Source organism: Papio anubis, chromosome 12, assembly GCF_008728515.1.
Source record: "Papio anubis isolate 15944 chromosome 12, Panubis1.0, whole genome shotgun sequence".
In the NCBI taxonomy this organism is placed as follows: Eukaryota; Metazoa; Chordata; class Mammalia; order Primates; family Cercopithecidae; genus Papio; species Papio anubis.
The window spans coordinates 39,691,428-39,710,853 of NC_044987.1; the positions used below are offsets into that span (position 1 = coordinate 39,691,428).

Consider the following 19,426-nt stretch of genomic DNA (forward strand, 5'->3'; position numbering starts at 1 on the left):
AGCCGTCCTGTAAGGAGTGTATTTCAGCAGGCAGCAGACAGCAAGAGACAGCAAACCATCCCTGAACATGTTTCCCCCATTTCGTCAAGGAACATTCTTTTTGTATCCCTTTTTATAATCTGACCTGTTCCATGTTCTGGCAGAGAGCCCTAGGAAGGCAAGCACTGCCTTTTCTGTCCATATTCCAATCTAAGATGGAAAAAGGAAGGGGGAGCAAGAGGAGGCGAGTGGGGGCTGAGGAGGGTGCAACTGACTTAGGGAAACAGAGGCAGAGATGGAGGAGGGAAAGAAGAGAGTGAGAAAAGGAGAGAAACTGGAAAGGAGAAGGGGTGAGCAGGAGAGAGAAAGCAAACCATGAATTTTAAATTAATTTAATGTGTCCACACTGAGCAAAACTGATTTGAGGAGTGTGAGAGTAATAAAAAACAAACAGGATAAATTCCAGAATGATCATCCAGCAAGAACGCGCCCCAGAAACCATAATCATGGTATCCTTGAACAAATCACACTAGTAATTTATACACTCTTTAGACTCCCTTAGTGCTTAACAACTGATGAAATATCGTTTCTGGGGAGTCAGGCTTGTGTTTAATTTTCAGGAATGAATGACCACAGTTCCATTTATTTCTAGTAGAAACATCTCTTTGGCAGGGAAAATGCCCTTCCCATTTTCCTGCATGTGTGTGTGTGCGTGTTTGTGCGTGTGTGTGTGTGTGTGCTGTGTGAATGCATGTGAGCATGTGTATGTTTTATCCCATTACTCCAGATCTCTTTGCTTGATTTTTTTTTGCCGAAGCAGATAACCATTTATCTTCGGAATTTATTGTCATTCTCCACCTTCCTACTCCATTCTCCCTCCCAACTAGAATACCCTGAAATAAAACTTACTTCCTGACCCCAACTAGAATACCCTGAAATAAAACTCACTTCCTGACCAATGTGTAATATCACTTTGCAAACCTGTATCAGGGGAGTGGTGATCAATTTTACATCCAAGTTTGAGTCCACCTGCCCGAACCGTGCTTTTGTATTCTCCTTAGGCTTCTACTACCTTGCCCCAAATTGTGCTGCTGCAAAGGTTTTGTTTCTTTTAGTATCAACACTATTGGGAAACCAGAGGAGATTTCGTGTCCCAGGGACTCTGTGCTGCAATACACAGGAATGAATGGACGGAAAGGGCAGAAAGGGCAAGAAATAAATGAAGGAAGTGAAGAGGAGTTTTTATGGTTGTTGTTTCAGATCAATATTCAGATAATACTGATCATTATCTGGTGGTCTAAAAAAATAAAATATATATATAGTTTTGAGTGCCTACCAGTCATTTTGTTCAAGAAATACGTACTGAATGTCCATGTATTGTACTGCCTGTCCCTGTGCTGGATACTTTAACATATTTTATTCAGCTCCCAATACAATCTCCCTAGGAGGAGACCAACTTGTACATTCTCCTTCCCAGAAAACCGAAACTGGCTCTGGAGCTGGAGATTATATGTTGAATCTAATCTTTGCCTCTAGCCGAGTGACTCCGGGCAGATCCTTTAACCTCTCTGAGCCTCTGTTTCCTCCTTCAGAAAATGAAAATAATTCCATCTGCTTCACTGAGTTGTTCTGAGGATGAAATAAACTAATGTGCCCAACAAGATCAATCATGGAAAAGACTGAGTTACTCAGATTTGGGGAAGTGTAACAATGCTGAACTATTCTGTGATTGTTTTTTTGGAACAGGAGGCCAAACCACACCCCTGTGGTAGGGTGAGGCTTCCTGTGAAGGGAATTGAATTTTCCACTGTCAATCATCCTGAGAAAAAGTTAGCTCTCAGAAGCTGTGTTCAGGACTTGGGGAGAAGGATGGCAGGATACATAGGCTTCTAAGGGGTGGAGAGATATAGGGTACATCCTGGGAGTGAGGTGGGGAGTAGGGACACCCCTGTCAGTTGGAGGCCGGCTCAGGGCTATGCACGCGTAGCCAGCCCAATCCCAAAACCTAGGATAGGTGTGGGCTTGTGTCGCAATCAGAAGGACCGGGGCCCACTCAGAATGTGCACAGGAGAGTAGCATCCTCATCGCTGCAGCCAGGAGAGGGTAGGACCCTGGGAAACCAGTCAGGCTCTCAAGCAAGCGAAGGCCAAGCCTCCAAGTTCTGGTGTGAGCAGGTGCAGCAGCAGCAATGGCCAGTGTCAAGTGGAGAAGAGAGGGCGTGGAGCAGTTATCATGGTGTTCACTGGCCTCAATATGGTGTTTCTGAATCCCATCTCCCCTGACAAGGCTAGAGCAGCCAGAACTGACTCTGTGCATGCAAATAAGCACCATCTAAGGATTTCTGGACATACAACTGGAGGGTAGCCTTTAAAAAGACTTCATTTCTTAGTAAGATGGGCAGGCAAATGCTTGGAAATTGTTATATTTGGGGGTACCATGACCCAAGCCAGTAAGCTGCGTACAATGGTTACATGTATAAAGTGCCTGACACAGTAGGTGAATTCAGCCTGGTTCCTTTCTCCTTATTCATCCCCATATAAATGGGAGGGAGGAAACTTTGCATGCAAGGTACATTTGTCTTAGAACAGATTTGTTCAAAAGTTTTGAATCTCGACTCATCCTTCTGAAACAGGGTAGGGAAGAGGAGGTAAGTGACAGTATTATTTAACTTATATGCCGAATCTTTCAGAAAGCTTTGACCATACTTGAAGGTATCAGAGCACTTGTCTAAGGACAGAAAGACATTTAATGGTACTACAATTGGGCATTTCTCATATAATGCATTTAATCCTCACCACCATGGGCTGCGGTCAGTACTATTATTATCCCCATTGTATCAGTCAGGGTCCTATCGGGAAACAGATGGTATATGCAAAAGGAGTGACTGAAGACAGTCTAATGAAGCAACTATTTACAAAAGGGTTAAAGGAAAACAGCAAATGATGATGAAGCACCCTGGGGCTAGTCACCATGAGGAGCTGCTACCATCCCTATGATGGTTAGTTTTAGGTGTCGACTTGACTGAATTCAGGGATACCTAGAGAGATGATGATGCATTATTTCTGGGTGTGTCTGTGAGGGTGTTTCCAGAAGAGGCTGGCGTTTGAGTACGTAGACTGAGTGGGGAAGATCTGCCTTCAATGTGGATAGGCACCATCCAATTGGCTGGGGGCCTGGATGGAACCAAAAGAGCTGAAGAGAGGCAAATCCTTGCTGTCTTTTCAAGAGCTGGGACACTCTTCTTCTGCCCTTGGACATCAGAACTCCAAGTTGTTTGGCTTTTGAACTCCAGTACTCGCACCAGAGGTTACCCAGGCTCTCAGGCCTTTGGCCTTGGACTGAGAGTTACATTATCACGCTCCACGGTTCTGAGGATTTCAGACTTGGACTGAGCCTCACCATGGCTTCCATGGTTCCCCAGCTTGCAGACAGCTTGTCACAGGACTTCTCGTCCTCCATAATCACAACAGCATATTCCCCTAATAAATTCCCTCTCACTCAACTATACCTATATATATATCCTATTGGTTCTGTCTCTCTAGAGAACCCTAATACAACCCATAAACTGGAAGGGGAAGTTATCAGAATCCAGCAAGACAGGATGCTATAAGAGAGGGCCATTCTATAGGATCTGCGGCCTTCAGTAGAATCACACAGCCCACACAGCCATATTATCCCACAGCCTGATGGGAAGGAAGTAGGTACACTGGGTTCTCTTTCTCACTACACTCCTGTATCCTGCCAGTGCCTCTTATTGGTCAAATCTGACAGGAATCCATGTGATGCATTCCAAAAGGTAAGTGTTTCAGAGCACAGAGAAGAGTGATAAAGGATGGTAAGTGGGTCCGGAAAAGCATCAGAAAATAGTACATGATTTTAAAGTTCAGGAAAAGAAGATACAGATTAAGTAACTTGTCTATGGTCATAAAGCAACTAAGAGGTGGAGCTAAAATTCACCACTCAGTACGGCTTGATACCCATGCTCTTAACCACTAAGATGTGCTTCCTATAACTTGTTAGGAAGATTGCTTAGTCATCCAGCACCTCTTTCTCCCTGTACCCTACCCAGCTATTCTCTGATAATAGATTCCATCCTATCCCCACCCAATTTTCCCAGTTTTCTTGGAACTGTGGGTAGCCATGTGACTAAAGTTCAGGCCAATGGAATATAAGTGAACACCATTAGATGTGTGCAGCTTTCAGGTTGTGCCCACCACTTTCCTTCTCCCTTGTCTGCGGACTAGAATGTGGATGTGATAGTAGAAGCTGAAACAGTCACCTTCAACTACTGCATGGAAATCACATTTGAGGATACAGTTTACCCTAAAGCCACAGATCAGCACTGGACTGCTCATGCTCTAAGTGAAAAAGAAGTAAGCTTACATATTGTGTAAGTAACTGTCATTTTGGCCTTTGTTATAGCAGCCCAACCTATATCCTAAATAATACCAAGACCAGGCACCCATATGGCCCTAATGAGGCTCAGTCATAATGGTTTGAGCAATAAGAGAAATACGACTGGTAGAGTCAACTAGTGATCACCAATGTGTGTGTTCTCCTCTTTTTCCTGGCATATAACTAGACTACATTTTCCACCCCACCCCATTCCATCTGGGTGAGGCTGTGGGACTAGTTCTTACCCTTGAAAAATGAAGGGAAGTGAGTATTTTGCCTCCAGGCTGAGGCAATCAAGGGTGAACATTCTTTGTTGCTCACCTGATTCACTTACCTGACAAATGGATACAAAGCATCAGTGAAAGAATCTGAGCCCCTAGAAATTGGTGAAGCCAGGAAATAGAAGCAGCCGAGGTCCTCAACGACACATGAAGCACAGCCCTCTGACAACTCCACACTGGACCACTGCACAAGCAAGAAATGCAGTCTTCCTTGTGTTAAGCCACTGACACTGGGGTTTAGTGTATCCTGACTAAGGCATAAACACCACGATTCAGAGCTGCAATCTCATCCCATATTTTTGGAGTACAAGGGGGTAAGAGGAGACTGGGAAATATTTAAGTTACTATTTTAAAGAAGTTATATAAATGTCATCATTTGTCCTAATAAGACCCAGCATATATCCTGCCTGAATGAGGAAGGCCAGAATAGCACAAGAAAACACTTTCTCCTTGCATACTGGCCCTCAGGGCAGTTAGCCCTGGTGGCTCCCAAGAATGCTGTTCTCATGACACACTCCTCTCCTGGCACTCATAGGCCAGTTCACCAGGTCTGAGCACAGACAGCAGCAATTGAGCTTGAGGCATGCCAGAGGGTCAAGCAACCCCAAAGGGCAACAAATTATGAAAGGTTAAGAAAACAAGGAACCAGTTTGCTTGTGGGTGGTGAGAGTGAGCTCCCCCACCTCTTCTTTCTAATGTCCAGATTTTCTAAAATAAGCATATATTACTTTTATACTAGAAAACTTAAGTTTAAAAATTGGACTTTTAAAACTTCAATTTTTAAGAAAGATAAAAAAAATAAGCTGGATAAGCCCCCGGAATAAACACAGGAGATATAGGTCACAGGAGAAAGGATCCAGTCCTCAAGGCACTGTTACAACAAGCAGAAAGGCCAGTCATAGAGATATACAACTGAAAAGATAAAGTGTCTCAGCAGTGACACCCTCCCTCCGTCATTCAACAAATATTTATTGAAGATTAACTTGCGCTGGGCACTGTGCTGGCTGCTAGGTTGACACAGAAGAATAAGGTGGCCACAGTGTAGCGCAGTTGTTCACAATCTTAGCAGCATATTGAAATCACTTGAGATGTGATTAAAACCAAGCAAACAAACAAAAAACACAATAACATGGATGCTTAGGTCCACATCCCAGAGATTCAGATGTAATCATTCAGGATTGGGAACTGGTCTCAGGACTTCTAAAAGCTCCTCCTGATTCTAACGTGCAGCCAAAACTGAAAACCACCAGGAGGACCTGACACATGGGATTAGTGTTGATGGCTGGATAGGAGTAAGCCAGGGGAGAATGGGAGAAGGGGGAGGAGAAGCATGCAGGAAAGCATGGAGGAAACCAAGCCAAATATAGAGGATCCCACCATAGTTCCATAAAACTAGAATGTCATAGTGGGTGTGAGTGATGCAGGTTATGGTGTTCCTCCTATGTCAAACCAAATATCTATCCTCCAGGTAGAAGACAGTCAGTCAAGGCTATTCACAGGGCAGACATGGTCACATCTGGGTTCATCCCAACTCTCCACACATTCTTTCTAACCCTCTCAGATTGGCCGTAACTTCTAGCTATGGATGGAACTACAGAAAGGCTATGGAAAGGTGTGGGTTTTGCCTCCTCAGAAAATGGTACCACCATCTCAAGAAAGAAAGCATATTTCTTCACACTCCATCATGGCCACTTTCAATACAGCATTCATTCAGAGATACACCCCTTTCTCTACTGCCTTTTAAAAAATCCCCTTTTTGGTGTCTTAATTTTATTACATGATCTTGCTGCAACACTGAGAATCAATCCCCCAAGGAGCCAATATTTATTCATTTACAGACTGATATAAAAATTCAGAGGTAGAATGGACTACCAATCACGAGGCAAAAAAGTAGCGGAACTACCACCAGAACCTCAGATGGAAAACCGTTCCACATGCCGCTACAGGGACACATCACTAAATAATTCCACTGACCTAATCACCACTCCTGACTACCTCTTTTTGGAGACTAGATAAGTTGTAGAGAAGTTTCCAGAAACAAAAATGGTTTGATTAGTAGGCGGGATAACTGATAAAAGCTATTTCATCCTTCAATCTTGGGAAATAAGTATGTTTTAAATCAAACAATAGGCCGGGCACGGTGGCTCAAGCCTGTAATCCCAGCACTTTGGGAGGCCAAGATGGGCAGATCACAAGGTCAGGAGATCGAGACTATCCTGGCTAACACAGTGAAACCCCGTCTCTACTAAAAAATACAAAAAAAAAAAAAAAAAAACTAGCTGGGCGAGTTCGTGGGCGCCTGTAGTCCCAGCTACTCGGGAGGCTGAGGCAGGAGAATGGCGTAAACCCGGGAGGTGGAGCTTGCAGTGAGCCGAGATCCGCCACTGCACTCCAGCCTGGGTGACAGAGCCAGACTCCGTCTCAAAAAAAAAAAAATAAAAAAAAATAATAATAATCAAACAATAAAATAAAAGCACTTCCTGAATTCCAAGCACATTCAATACATGGACTTTACATACACCATTTACCATATCCACACAAGGTCCCAACTGAGTTGATTAAATAACTGAGGCTTGAAGCAGTTTAATCACCTGCCCAACGTCACAAGAAACTGCAAGAGAATTCAAACTAAAATTTTAGGACTTCTGTGATGATACAATATAATAAAAAATATACATATATTTGGTTTTCATCTCTGGTTCTCAGCACAGAGCTCCTAAAACCCTTGAAATTTCCTGAGTGGTAGAGGTGACAGGAGCATCTTTTTTTTATTCATAACAAGTACCTTTTAACCATACCTGAGTTTATGCTAATGAGATAACTGGTGACTGAAAGTCCTTAGACAGCTTCAGGATGGAGGCTGGTTGTGGGAAGAACCAACCATATTATTAAAAGGTTGGAATTCAATGAGAACACTTGGACACAGGGCAGGGAACATCACACAACGGGGCCTGCCATGGGGTTGGGGAATGGGGGAGTGATAGCATTAGGAGAAATACCTAATGTAAATAACAAGTTAACGGGTGCAGCAAACCAACATGGCACATGTATACCTACGTAACAAACCTGCATGTTGTGCACATGTACCCTAGAAATTAAAGTACAATAATAATAATAATAATAAAAGTTTGCTAGCAGGTCAAGGAAAACAAAGATCAAGAGCCAAGGAAAGCATTCCCTGGAATAAAGATAATAAATTTCAACAAATCAACACTAAAAGTAACTTTATAATATTGATTTAAAAAACTGTGTTTCTTCAATTCTAAAGTGTCATCTTTTCACATTTTAATATCATAGATATAATAGCTAGCATTCATCTTGCACTCACTTTGTACCAGGCTCTGTCACAGGCACTTTACATGTGCTGACTCACAGAATATTGTGTATTTCATCTTGCACTTACTTTGTACCAGGTTCTGTTATGTGTGCTTTACATGTGCCTACTCATAGAACATGGGATATTTCATGGAGTGAAAAATTTCATCTTCTGCTCTCTGAAAAGTTGTTAGTAAACCAATGTTACAAACTTAAACTCCATGACTGTTTAGAATCCAGGAACCATTGTAGGTGCAGAAATAAATAGTGCTTACAGATATACATTAAAAAAAAGTTACATTGAGGGAAAAAAAAAAAAAGGTTGGAATTTCAAGCCCCACCCACCTATTCTCCCCACTTCCCCACCTCCTTTCCCCGCACCCTGCCACACACACACCTGACCTCTGGGGAGGGGAAAGGGACTAGGGATTGACTTAATCACCAATGGCCAATGATTCAATCAATCATGCCTAATGAAACATCCATAAAAACCCTAAATGAAGGGGTATGGAGAGTTTCTGAGTTAGTGAACCTATCCATGTGCCAGGAGGGTGGTGCACCCCAATTCTAAAAGGACAGAAGCTCCTGTGCTTTGGACCCTTCCAGACTTCACCCTTTGCATCTCCTCATCCAGCTGTTCATTTATATCCTTTATAATAACCTGGTAAACATAAGTATAGTGCTTCCTTGAGTTCTCTCAGCTATTAAAGTAAATTATAGAAACCAAAAGAAGGTTGTAGGAAGCCCTGATTTGTAGCCAAGTTAGACATAAGTGTGGGTAATACGTGGGCTCACCACTTACAGTTGATATCTGAAGGGTAGGTGGTCTCGCAGGACTGAGCCCTTAACCTATAGGGCCTATGCTAACTCTGGGTAGTGGTAAAATTTAATTAAATTGTAGGACATCTGGTTGGTGGCTGCAAAATACTGAAGAATTACTTGGTGTAGAAAATCCACACATTGGGTTTCAGAAGTCTTGTGAGTACAGGCCAGGCACAGTGGCTCACGCCTGTAATCCCAGCACTTTGGGAGGCCGACAGAACGGGGGGCGGATCACCTGAGGTCAGCAGTTCCAGACCAGCCTGGCTAACATGGCAAAACCCCGTCTCTACTAAATTTCCAAAAATTAGCTGGGCATGGTGGCGGGCACCTGTAATCCCAGCTACTCAGGAGGCTGAGGCAGGAGAATAGGTTGAACCCAGGAGATGGAGGTTGCAGTGAGCTGAGATCATGCCACTGCACTCCCACCTGGGTGACAGAGCGAGACTCTGTCACAAAAACAAAAAAGAAGTGAGTAGAGAAACAATTTTATTTTAACTTTGCTCTGCCTCTTCTTATATTCTGGCCAGGAGTGAACCTGTACTCATCTGTGCTCCAGAAAGAATGGCTGCTTGACAAGCTCATCAACTGCTGTAAGAGGCATTTTTCCTGCTGTGTGTCTAAGAAAAGCACCAAAAAGCCATCATGACTCTTTCCAAGGGAGAAATGACAGCTCTGTCTTTGACCTGAATAGCATGAAAACAAGGCAGTCTGATCCAGACAGCTGCTCTGTCATGGAGAGAATAACCCTTGGGGACACCATGTACCCAAACAGCATGGCACATGAATATAAACAATGAATACCCAATGGCCATAGGCCTCCTTTGGCTTACAGCCCCTCACAGCACTTTAAGAGGCGAGAATAGAACTGGAAGACACCTCAGGGATCACCAGGCACAACCCCTGCTTTTTGCAGATAAGGAAACTGAGGCTAGTTAACATGTCTATTAAAGAAGCTGGAGCAGGGTGAAAGCTAGAACCTTGATCTCAAACTCTCAGACTTCTGTTTTATTTTCTCTATCACCCTGCAAGCCCAGAACCCAGAAGGGAACCCCACGGTTCTCATCATGCTGCTAAAGACTGAATATTTATATCCCTCAAAATTCATGTGTTGAAACCTAATCCTCAATGTGATGGTATTTGGAGGTGAGGCCTTTGGGAAGTGATTAGGTCATAAGGGTGGAGCTCTCACCGGAGGGATTAGTGCCCTTAGAAAAGAGACAGCAAGAGCTCCCTGGCCCTCTTCTGCCATGTTGAGGACACAGTGAGAAGATAGCCATCTATGAACCAGGAAGCTGACCCTCACCAGACACTGAACCTGCCAGTTTCTTGGTCATGGAATTCCCAGCCTCCAGAACTTGTGAGAAATAAATTTCTGTTGTTTACAAACTACCCAATCTGTTTTTGATATAACAACCCAAATAGACTAAGACACACACTCCAATCTCCTCATGAGAAACTGGGTTTTTACCATAGGGGAGCTGAAGAGAAAAAAACATTGCTTTTTATTTTGTACTGCTAATTTGAAAGGATACCCATATTTATCAGTGCCTCATGGGAGCAGTTCAGTCTGTAAGTCCAAGAGGGAGATACGGAGATGAAAAAGGGTCAAATACCTGGGCCTTCCTGCAGCACAAATCATTCCGTGAATGCAAACAATTTAGTAGTAATATAGTCGGATTTCTCAGAGCAAGCAATGCTCATCCTACCACTGCTTATGTTTGTGTACGATTTAAGAGGAACAAATGGCTTCGTCGCACTGTGGAGTGTCAATGCTGGTGTCATTAACATACAATTATACATGCGTGGAGCAGATCATCAAGTACCTGCCCTCTTAATAAATCACATCATGCAAAGCTATGGCTTAGATGTCACTTTCATTTCATAAAATGATTCACCACAGTATGTCTTAAAAGCTAGTTTTGCTCATGCATTTAGTTTACGATTCCATTGATAGAGATGTGATTGCCTCGCAACTTGTCAGAAACACATCCTCTGAATAAAACATGGTACTCCTCCCTGCCACAGAATGCCAACCTTGATCCAGATTTATTTTGGGCGCTTGGCTCCTAAAAATGAATGAAAGTCGTTGTTGAGGTGGAATTTTGCTTCAGGTCCTGTGGGACTTGATGAGGACATTCTTCCCAGCACAAGAGGCTGACCAGGGACAGGGTGCCACAGTTGAGCATGTTACTGAGGATAAACATATTTAAACCACTGTTTGTGGACAGTTTCCCTCCTCCTTTACTGTCAACATATATCATAAAATAAATCCTTTCATTTCATCTTAGGAAGGCAAGATATTCAGGCTAGTGATGAAAGAACAGTAAGGAGAGACTTGATAGCCCAGACCAGTAGCAGCTAAACTAACCTTGAAAGCAGAAGGAAAAAAAAAAAGAGAGAGAGAGAAGAACCCAATCATTAAGCCACCGAGTAAGAATGGGTGGCGGGAAGAGTTAGAGAGATCTGCCCATTCGCATTTCTTTCTCTTCACTCTCTCTTCAGCCTGTCTCTTGACAAGAGTGTCCCGGTTCACCCATCACAAATCTCCACTTACCATGACAGGCATGAGGATGGAATGTCCTATCTCGAGACACCTACAGGCTAACTGAGGAATAGAAATCAGGGAAGGAAGCAGGTCTTATAGTTTAATAATTACACCGCCGTTTTCAGCCCCTGACTTCATTAAATTCAGGGTAAGGACGACCCACACGACGTCCTTCTCGTGCCAGGTACTTGGCAAGACAGAACCAGTCGCCGCTGTGGCAAGATGAGTGCAGGTTACAGAAGCCCCAGGTCTGGAAGTTTGCTGTGCCAGGCTCCTCGGAGCAGCATCACTGACCCAGACAGACACACACACACGCACACAGACACACACACACGCGCGCGCACACAGATACACGCACACGCGCGCGCGTGAACACACACACACACTCACGGCTAATTGGACACTTGCCCCGCCACCCCGAAAGCACAGCGCCAAGGAAAGGCCAGTTCCCGCTGCGAAGGCAGCAGGTGTGCCCTGACCCTTTTCCTCCGTCCCCCAACCCCACCCCCATCTCTAGCTGAGTTCATCTGGACGCCCCCCAAACTCGCAGTTCTCGGGCAGAATTGCGACCAAGAAATAAAAGACAAAAGGAGCACACTTACCTAACTCGTCTGGGCTGTACGATGCGGGCGAGGCTTCCACAAACTCACTGTCTGAGGGAGAAGAAAAGCAGAAAACAACTCGAATCGCTACCATCCAGGGCGAACCCACCAAGCATCAGCTTAAGCGCAGGTCCCCGGGAAAAGCGCGGGCTTCTCCTTCCCAGCGCTCAGAATCCGTGAGCCGTAGGCCCCGCGGGATTCGGACCGCTGGATCCCCAGGGAGTGAGAAATCGCCGCAGAAACTTGGGGGGCAACTCGGCCCGGGCACCGCGCGGCTTCCAGGCGCGGTCAGGCGCGCGCCAACTTTCCCCGCGTGCCACCCCGCGGCTCCCCGGGCCGGGTGCTGGGCCGCGGCGGCATCCTCTGCCCTCAGCCCGGGGGGCGCATTGCTCTGTCTGCCGGGCCTGGCGCCGACGCCCCAGCGCGGAAGAGCCGCAAAGTTTTCTCGCGGTCCCGGAGGCTCGAGGGCGCGCGGCGGCGGCGGCGAGCACCCCTCGCCCACCCAGGCGCCCAGCGCATCCCCGCTCGTTGCTAGGCGACCGTGGCCGTCACGCTCCGCAGCGGCGTGCGCCGCCTCCCAACTCCCGGCTGACGGAATCCTCCCTAGTCCCCGCCCAGTTTGCCCATTTTCCAAAAAATCAGAGCATAACCCGTTCTAACCCGATTCTCTGCTCTCTTATGTTATGTCTGCCCTCCTCTGATGCTTGGGAAATCGTTTGTTCTGTGGCTTCTCCTGAGGAGATGGAGGATTTTCAGAGCTTGCAGAAAGGTAGGAGGAGCCCCAAATGCCCTCCAATCCCCTCCTGTTGGAACCAGAATTTCAACTCCAGTCCAACATTATTTCCTACTCTTCAAGAGATCACCTGGCTCAAGTGGGCAAAGTAATGTGAGCTCCATTGCAGAGGTAGGGAAATCGAGTCTGAGAAGTTGTTAATTTATGCGTGACATCATTATGATAGGGGTATGTAAGGGAGAAGGCGGGGAGGAGAGAAGAGCAGTGCTCCTTCTACTCTGTAAAAGATTGACTGCTTTCAGATACAGAACGTAAAAGCAGTAGTTATGCTCTGAGAGCTGTAAATTCTGAAGTAATTAATGTAACACTGTGAGAACCTCCCTCTCTGAGTCAGTGGCCTGATAACTTGGACAGATGTGTTATGTATCTCCCCCTAGTCCCCAGGCCTGACTGTGACTGCTCTGCATTAAGGGGGCAAAGGTGCTGGACTTGGGATGTGCTCCAGAGAGAGCCCTGCAGCTGATGACCCATAACGGGGTCAGTAGGAAGGAAGAAGCAAGTATGGAAATGTCCTTTCTCCATCCTTGGAGGACTATTGGAGGGTCAACAGTCTGAGCAGCCTCCTGGGGGCCTTCTATGGACTCAAAGTGATCAGAGCACCAGCTGCAGCAGCCTAAGGGCCCCGATCTGAGCCAGTGTGCTCTCATCCTGTAAACACTCAGCCATCTCAGGCTTTTCCACTGTCAGTTTTTGGTTTACAAATCACCATGAAGGACAGAAAGCTCCTTCAGCCAGCATTGCTCACCGAGCCCAGGGAAGCAGGGGCGGGGCTGTCCTTCCCCAGCAAGGCAGCATGCTTGAGCTGCTGAGCCTCTCTCTCCAACCTCTTCTTTTTCCTGCTTCTTGTAATCTGAGCTCCCAAATCCAGGAATTAAATATGTTTGGGTGAAGGTTTGCACTCATCACTCCATCCCCTCCCACCTCCTAGAATCCTCCCATTTGTCCTCTGGAACTCATGGTTCATTACTAGCAAAATCTATATGTCCTCAGCCTCCTCTCTGAATGTTTCTTTCAGTGACTTGCTCTGACCCATACCTGGCTTTCCTTGAAAATAACAGGCTGCATTACTTGCCTTTTCTACTTATTTCAGCCATCTATGGATCCTCTGGTTGTTCCACCTCATTTCTTGAAGATAATGGCATCTGATTCACTGTCACTTTTCCCAGTATCATTCCTGTGATTATTCTTATTTTTCTCCATCTACATAGTCACACTCTAATCTCTCAACTCTTCTGCATCCTATCCCTTTCTTGACCTGCTGCAACCACACCAGCCCCCTGCTGTCATGGCGACACCATGCATAATATCAATGTGAAGCAATCCACTCTCCTACCTTTCCAGCTCATCCCCTCTGTTATTTTAATCCAATGTGTCCTTGACCCCACCAGCATCTATAATTTACTTATCCATGACCTTTTCTCTGCCCCTCACTCTCCTCATGACCCTCCTTCCTTCCTTATGGACTTTAGTTTCCAGTTTCATTATTATTTCTGTCTTACTTACACCTTCAAATCCATGTTCTGCTCTCTTTCCGTGCTATTTACCTGGTAAAATCACAACCCTAGTAAAATATAACTCCACCTTCTTCCCATCTACACCCAGCTAAACATGATTGAAGAAGCACAAAATTTGCTGGGTGTGGTGGCTCACGTCTGTATTCCCAGCACTTTGGGAGGCCGAGGTGGTCAGATCACCTGAGGTCAGGAGTTTGAGACCAGTCTGGCCAACATGGCGAAAACCCATCTCTATTAAAAATACAAAAATTAGCCAAGCGTGGTGGCGCATGCCTGTAATCCCAGCTACTCAGGAGGCTGAGGCAGGAGAATCGCTTGAACCCAGGAGGCAGAGGTTGCAGTGAGCTGAGATCACGCCATTGCAGTCCAGCCTGGGTGACAGAGCAAGACTCCGTCTCAAAAAAAAAACCCACAAAATTATGCTGTCTGGTCTTATTTTCAATTCATGACCACTAAAATCAAACGGAGCTAGCGCAGCCCAGCAACCACTCTGCATTTGCCTGTTTATTTACCCTCCTGCTCTCCTGTTGCTATGGATGAATCATCTAAGGCCATTATGGCCTCCAGTATGAATCAGATCCCATTCATGTGACTTTTCCCTCTTCCCACCTGGATTAGTATTTTCTTCTGTCCTTGATCACTCCCATCAGTATACAGACATACTACTATGATCTTGTCTTTTTAAAAATCCTTTCTTGACTCTACATATCTCCAGCCATTACTCCAATTCTCAGCTCCCCTTTACAACAGAATTCATTAAAATAATTATCTACAGTGATAGCACCCATTCTTCATTTTGCTCTTACAAGCAGCTTAAACAGGTTTCTACCTCACTCTGCCAGAGTAGCTCTTGTCAAGGTCAAGAATGGCTTTGCCATTGCCCATTCCAGGGATCAGTCCTAGGTCCTAACAGCAGATTTTGACCTGCTGATCTTATGAGTGGATGGGCTCAGATGGGCTGTCTGCAGAATCAGTCTCCTCTGGTTTCCCATAGAATCAAGAAGCAAATAACATTTGTGTCTCAAGAGAGGTGGCCTATAGAGGGCCTTGGGATCAGCCAGACCTGGGTTCTGATACCAGTTCCAATACTCACTAGTAACTTCATTTCTTTCAGTCTTAGCTTTGTGTAAACATGGAGATAATAATCATAGCTAGCATACCAATGTGGTGAGAGTGCAATAAACTAATGCACTTGGAGCCCCTAGGAGAGAGAGTGTCACACTGTAAAAGTCAAATAAATGTTAGTTGATATTGGATGCCATGCTCCTTTACAGCTGACACAAATGGACTCTTTTTATCCCTTAACAATTTAGAGTTACTGAAAGAAGATACTAACCGCAGAGTATGTTTACATTAGGGGAATAGTTCATTGTCTCCAACTTTTAGTTTGCGTTCCAAGAATTGGCTTGAAAGTTGGTTACTTGGAGCTGGCAACAGGTTTACCCCTATGAAGATGTTGCCAGTGCTCCACAGGGTGGTTAGGTTCCGGAGCCTGCCAAACTGTTCTCACAATGGACTTGCCTTCAATTTGTTCACATTAATGGATGACTTGTAAACTAGGAACTATCCTTACAGCACCTTAGTTATTTGAATTTCCTAATCAACTGAGGGTTAATGAGAAGACATTTCTCTTGTTTCAGTATTTGCTGTTGAAAATTCTCTAAAGTAAATGATTCCAATTTTCTATCTTAGGAAGTAGAACAGAGCCAACAATAATGTTTCATATTAATAAAACAAACTTTTATTGGGAATTTACCATGCTTCCAGCGCTGTGCTAGGCACTGCAGACACAAAAGTGATCAGTGCCCTTCTAATAGGGGATTCCATGACAGATCTTATTGAATCTCAGGGCAATGTCCAAAGTGCCTACCCACACTTGACTTTTATAGGTCTCTTATAAAGAACTGGTTCTGCCGGCATGTCACTGAGTTATAATGAACAGTGCACTAGTTTACAGATTTGTATCTCAGCTCTGTGAATTATTGGGTGGGGGGCATTTTCATTTCCTAACAATAATACACACCTCACTGGATTGTTAGGAGCAGCAAAATAGGTAAGGTATGAGACAGACCAGGCACAGTGTCTAGCACACAGTGGTTACATAATAAATATTCATTTTCTGGCTGGGTATGGTGGCTCATGCCTGTAATCACAACACTTTGGGAGGCAGAGGCAGGTGGATCACCTGAGGTCAGGAGTTCAAGAGCAGCTTGGCCAACATGGTCAAACTCCATCTCTACTAAAAATGCAAAAATTAGCTGGGTGTGGTGCAGGCGCCTGTAATCCCAGCTACTCAGGAGGCTGAAGCAGGAGAATGGCTTGAACCCGGGATGCAGAGGTTGCAGTGAGCCAAGATCGTGCCACTGCACTCTAGCCTGGGTGACAGAGCTAGATTTCGTCTCAAAATACATACATAAATAAATATATATTCATTTTCTTCCCGCATAGAGGGCTAGAGCATGCCTGACTGCTCTCCTTTTCGTCCCAGGTGACAGGTGGGCCTTCTGCTGCCATGGCCCCAGCAGACAGCAAGAGGGAGTCCCTGCCTCTATTTCTAGGGAAGCATATTTATTAGAGGTGGGACGTGTGGGGAGGAAATGACAAGGTGGAAATATTTCTGGGGCTCAAGAGGAAGTTTACCATAGAAACAGATTATACAGGGGCCTGGTGTCTATTGGTCACTGTTACTATTGCCATGATATATCATGAATTGAATGGGCTTCTGGGAGCTGGCCCGGGAACCCAATTCCTAACTCTAATGTTCTTTCTTTCCTTATATTATTGTAAATGTTTTAACTTTATTTTTACAGTATAAACAAAATGTGTTTACTGTAAAGGAAAGAACATTTGGTATAGATGAGTATAAACTGAAAAATAAAAGTCTGCTTTCCTGTCCTCTCGTAATCTCCATCTGCAAACTAAAAACCATCCACAACTTCTTATGTGTCCTAGTAGGAGTTTTTAAAGGCATATTCAAATGCGTATACAAATTGTTTAAACAAGTTGGATACTATTATTATGGATTCCAAATTAAAAGCAAAAATTTCTAAATGAAATTTTTCTCCACTCCCAAACATAAGCTGGGGTATGACTCTTTTCTGTTTAGGAAGGCAAGAAAGTATTAAAAAGTCATAGAAGAAAAGTCTTATCAACCATTAGAAAACAGTAAAATCTTAAACAAAATTTAAGTGTTTAAAGGGTAACATAATACTTTAGTTATCTGGAAAACTCAATCATCTCCCTTATTCCTCAGTAAATGAGGTATGGTTATATAGTAACATTGGACATAATGCCAGGATCAAAAGTAATCTCAACTGCATTTCTAGAGCTAAGAGCACACTCTACGTACTTTTTTGGGGTACAATGCCCATCACAGATATTCTGCTTAGTGTGCAGGGACTCCAGCTGTGAGTCAGGAACCTGCCCTGTAGCAGTCTGGGAATGCCATCAAGCCCCTGCACAGCCTCTACTGCAGAGGTGGCAGGGTCTGCTTTGACTGTGGGATCTACTTGGAGGAGCGGCCAACAGGAGGGCCTTTACGGGCTGTTCTCACTCTAGGGGCCCCCAGGGGTTACACAGCTACTTGATTGTGTCCAGAAGAGAAAGAGACGGAGTCTCATGCAGATATGCTTCTTCCTTCAAGAGATGGCTGAGGGGCTAAATGCCACATGGGGAGAAACTTTATCCAGCCAAAGTGTGCTATTAATTCTCTTTGCAAGAAAGAGTTGCACAAATGCCATAATAACAAGTTAAGACAGTAGCTAGGCCCCACTAGGATATGTGTATGGCCTTCCCATCCCCAGCCCCCGAGGAAATCACCAATTTCAAGCATGAAAGACAGAAAGAAGTGAGCTGAGCTGAGTCATCTCTCTGCCTTCCTCTCCTTCCTGGTATTGCCCTTTGATCATCTTCTCTGCAGGTAGCCTTCTATCTCCTGGAGGCCCTCTGCTAGTTAACAGCAGAGCACAGCGGGGAAGCAATGCCTGCTCCTCCTCCCCTCCTCTCCCAGGGGAGTGTGGGCAGGACTGATTTAGAGGGAAGAGGGGCTAAGGCTGCCTGAGCTCAGCATGACTCTCTTCTGTTATCCTTGTCTCTTATCTGCACCTCCTAGGACAAGCCAACAGGTGAAACTAAGGACAAACACATGCCCATCAGTAAGGTTTCATCAAAATGAAATTTGCAATTGATTGGTTGAAGCGTTAGCTTCCAGGCTGAATTGGCCCAATGGGCATTTGTTGTTCTCTAGGATTTAATAGTTTTTCCGTTTAGCACAACTCCACTTCTTTATAAGACTTGATGAAAAGGAAAAAGAAAACACAGTTGTTTTATTTCCCTTAAATGAAAATCAGGCTTCAGGTAACTGGTTTGTTTCGTAATTTCCAGAAGAAAGGAGTGGGCTCCATAGGAAGAATAATTAACCATATCTCACCTAAAAAATTCATTATCCTAAGCAGAAACAATACAGATGTTGTGTGGATCTGCCTCAAGGCCTACAACCAAGAGATAAAATGAAATTAACTCTGACAGGAAGCCAACGATTCATTTTGGTAAAAATGCTAAATATGTCCTCTAAAAATTCCAAGTATCAATGCAGGAGATGATACCAACAAAAGGAAGGTGTTTTGGGAAATATATAAATAAATTAAATTTGTCCCGCTCCTGCACTGCCTTCCCCACCAGATTCCTGTTACCAAGTATAGTCCAGAGATGCAGATTTAAAAGCATCTTCACTCAATATCATATCAAAGGAAATAAAACCTGGCTGAGCCAAGAAGCTGCTAGAAGGTGTACTTGGACATGATTCAGAATAAAGAACGATTCCAAAAATACATACAAGAAAAGGTCCCTGCAGAGGAAAATCATACACTTCCGACTTACACTCAGATCTATTGAGTGAAATCAGACAAAATACCCAGTGTTAAGATTAAGGACAAAAACACTTGCTGCAATTGAAATCTATGACTAAACTATTAAAAAACAACATCTGTAGGATAAATGTGAGTTTCTGCTGAAATGCAGAGACCATGATCTTATATTTCCACCCCAGCATCTAAGGCAGAGGCCTGAGGGGGAATTGCTTCTTTCAGAGCTGCAAATAGAGTCTTCTTGGACCACACAGAGGCTTCTCTTCTTTCACAGAACAGTGGTTTTCCCAAGACGCTATTGCCTTAGCAGTCAGC

The 19,426-nt window shown here is 44.5% G+C and overlaps 1 protein-coding gene and 1 long non-coding RNA gene across 5 annotated transcripts in view; one reads left to right on the forward strand and one right to left on the reverse strand.

The window, feature by feature from the left end:
* AMOTL1 (angiomotin like 1) overlaps positions 1-19,426 on the reverse strand; it is a 171,966-nt gene that overhangs the window by 124,311 nt on the left and 28,229 nt on the right. For 3 of the 4 annotated variants that reach the window (XM_017948873.3, XM_009187131.4, XM_031653026.1), the window contains one exon: positions 11,940-11,990. In XM_017948873.3, coding sequence (XP_017804362.1) covers positions 11,940-11,990 — 51 coding nt within the window. Of the gene's footprint in view, positions 1-4,708; positions 4,840-11,939; positions 12,029-19,426 lie in introns of those variants that run through there. The other variant, XM_017948876.2, reaches the window with a different exon arrangement.
* The window catches only part of LOC103877822, a 136,851-nt gene continuing 129,996 nt past the window's right edge, over positions 12,572-19,426 (forward strand). Inside the window, exon 1 of the long non-coding RNA XR_002517171.2 lies at positions 12,572-12,708. This is a non-coding gene — a long non-coding RNA (uncharacterized LOC103877822). The remainder of the gene's footprint in view (positions 12,709-19,426) is intronic.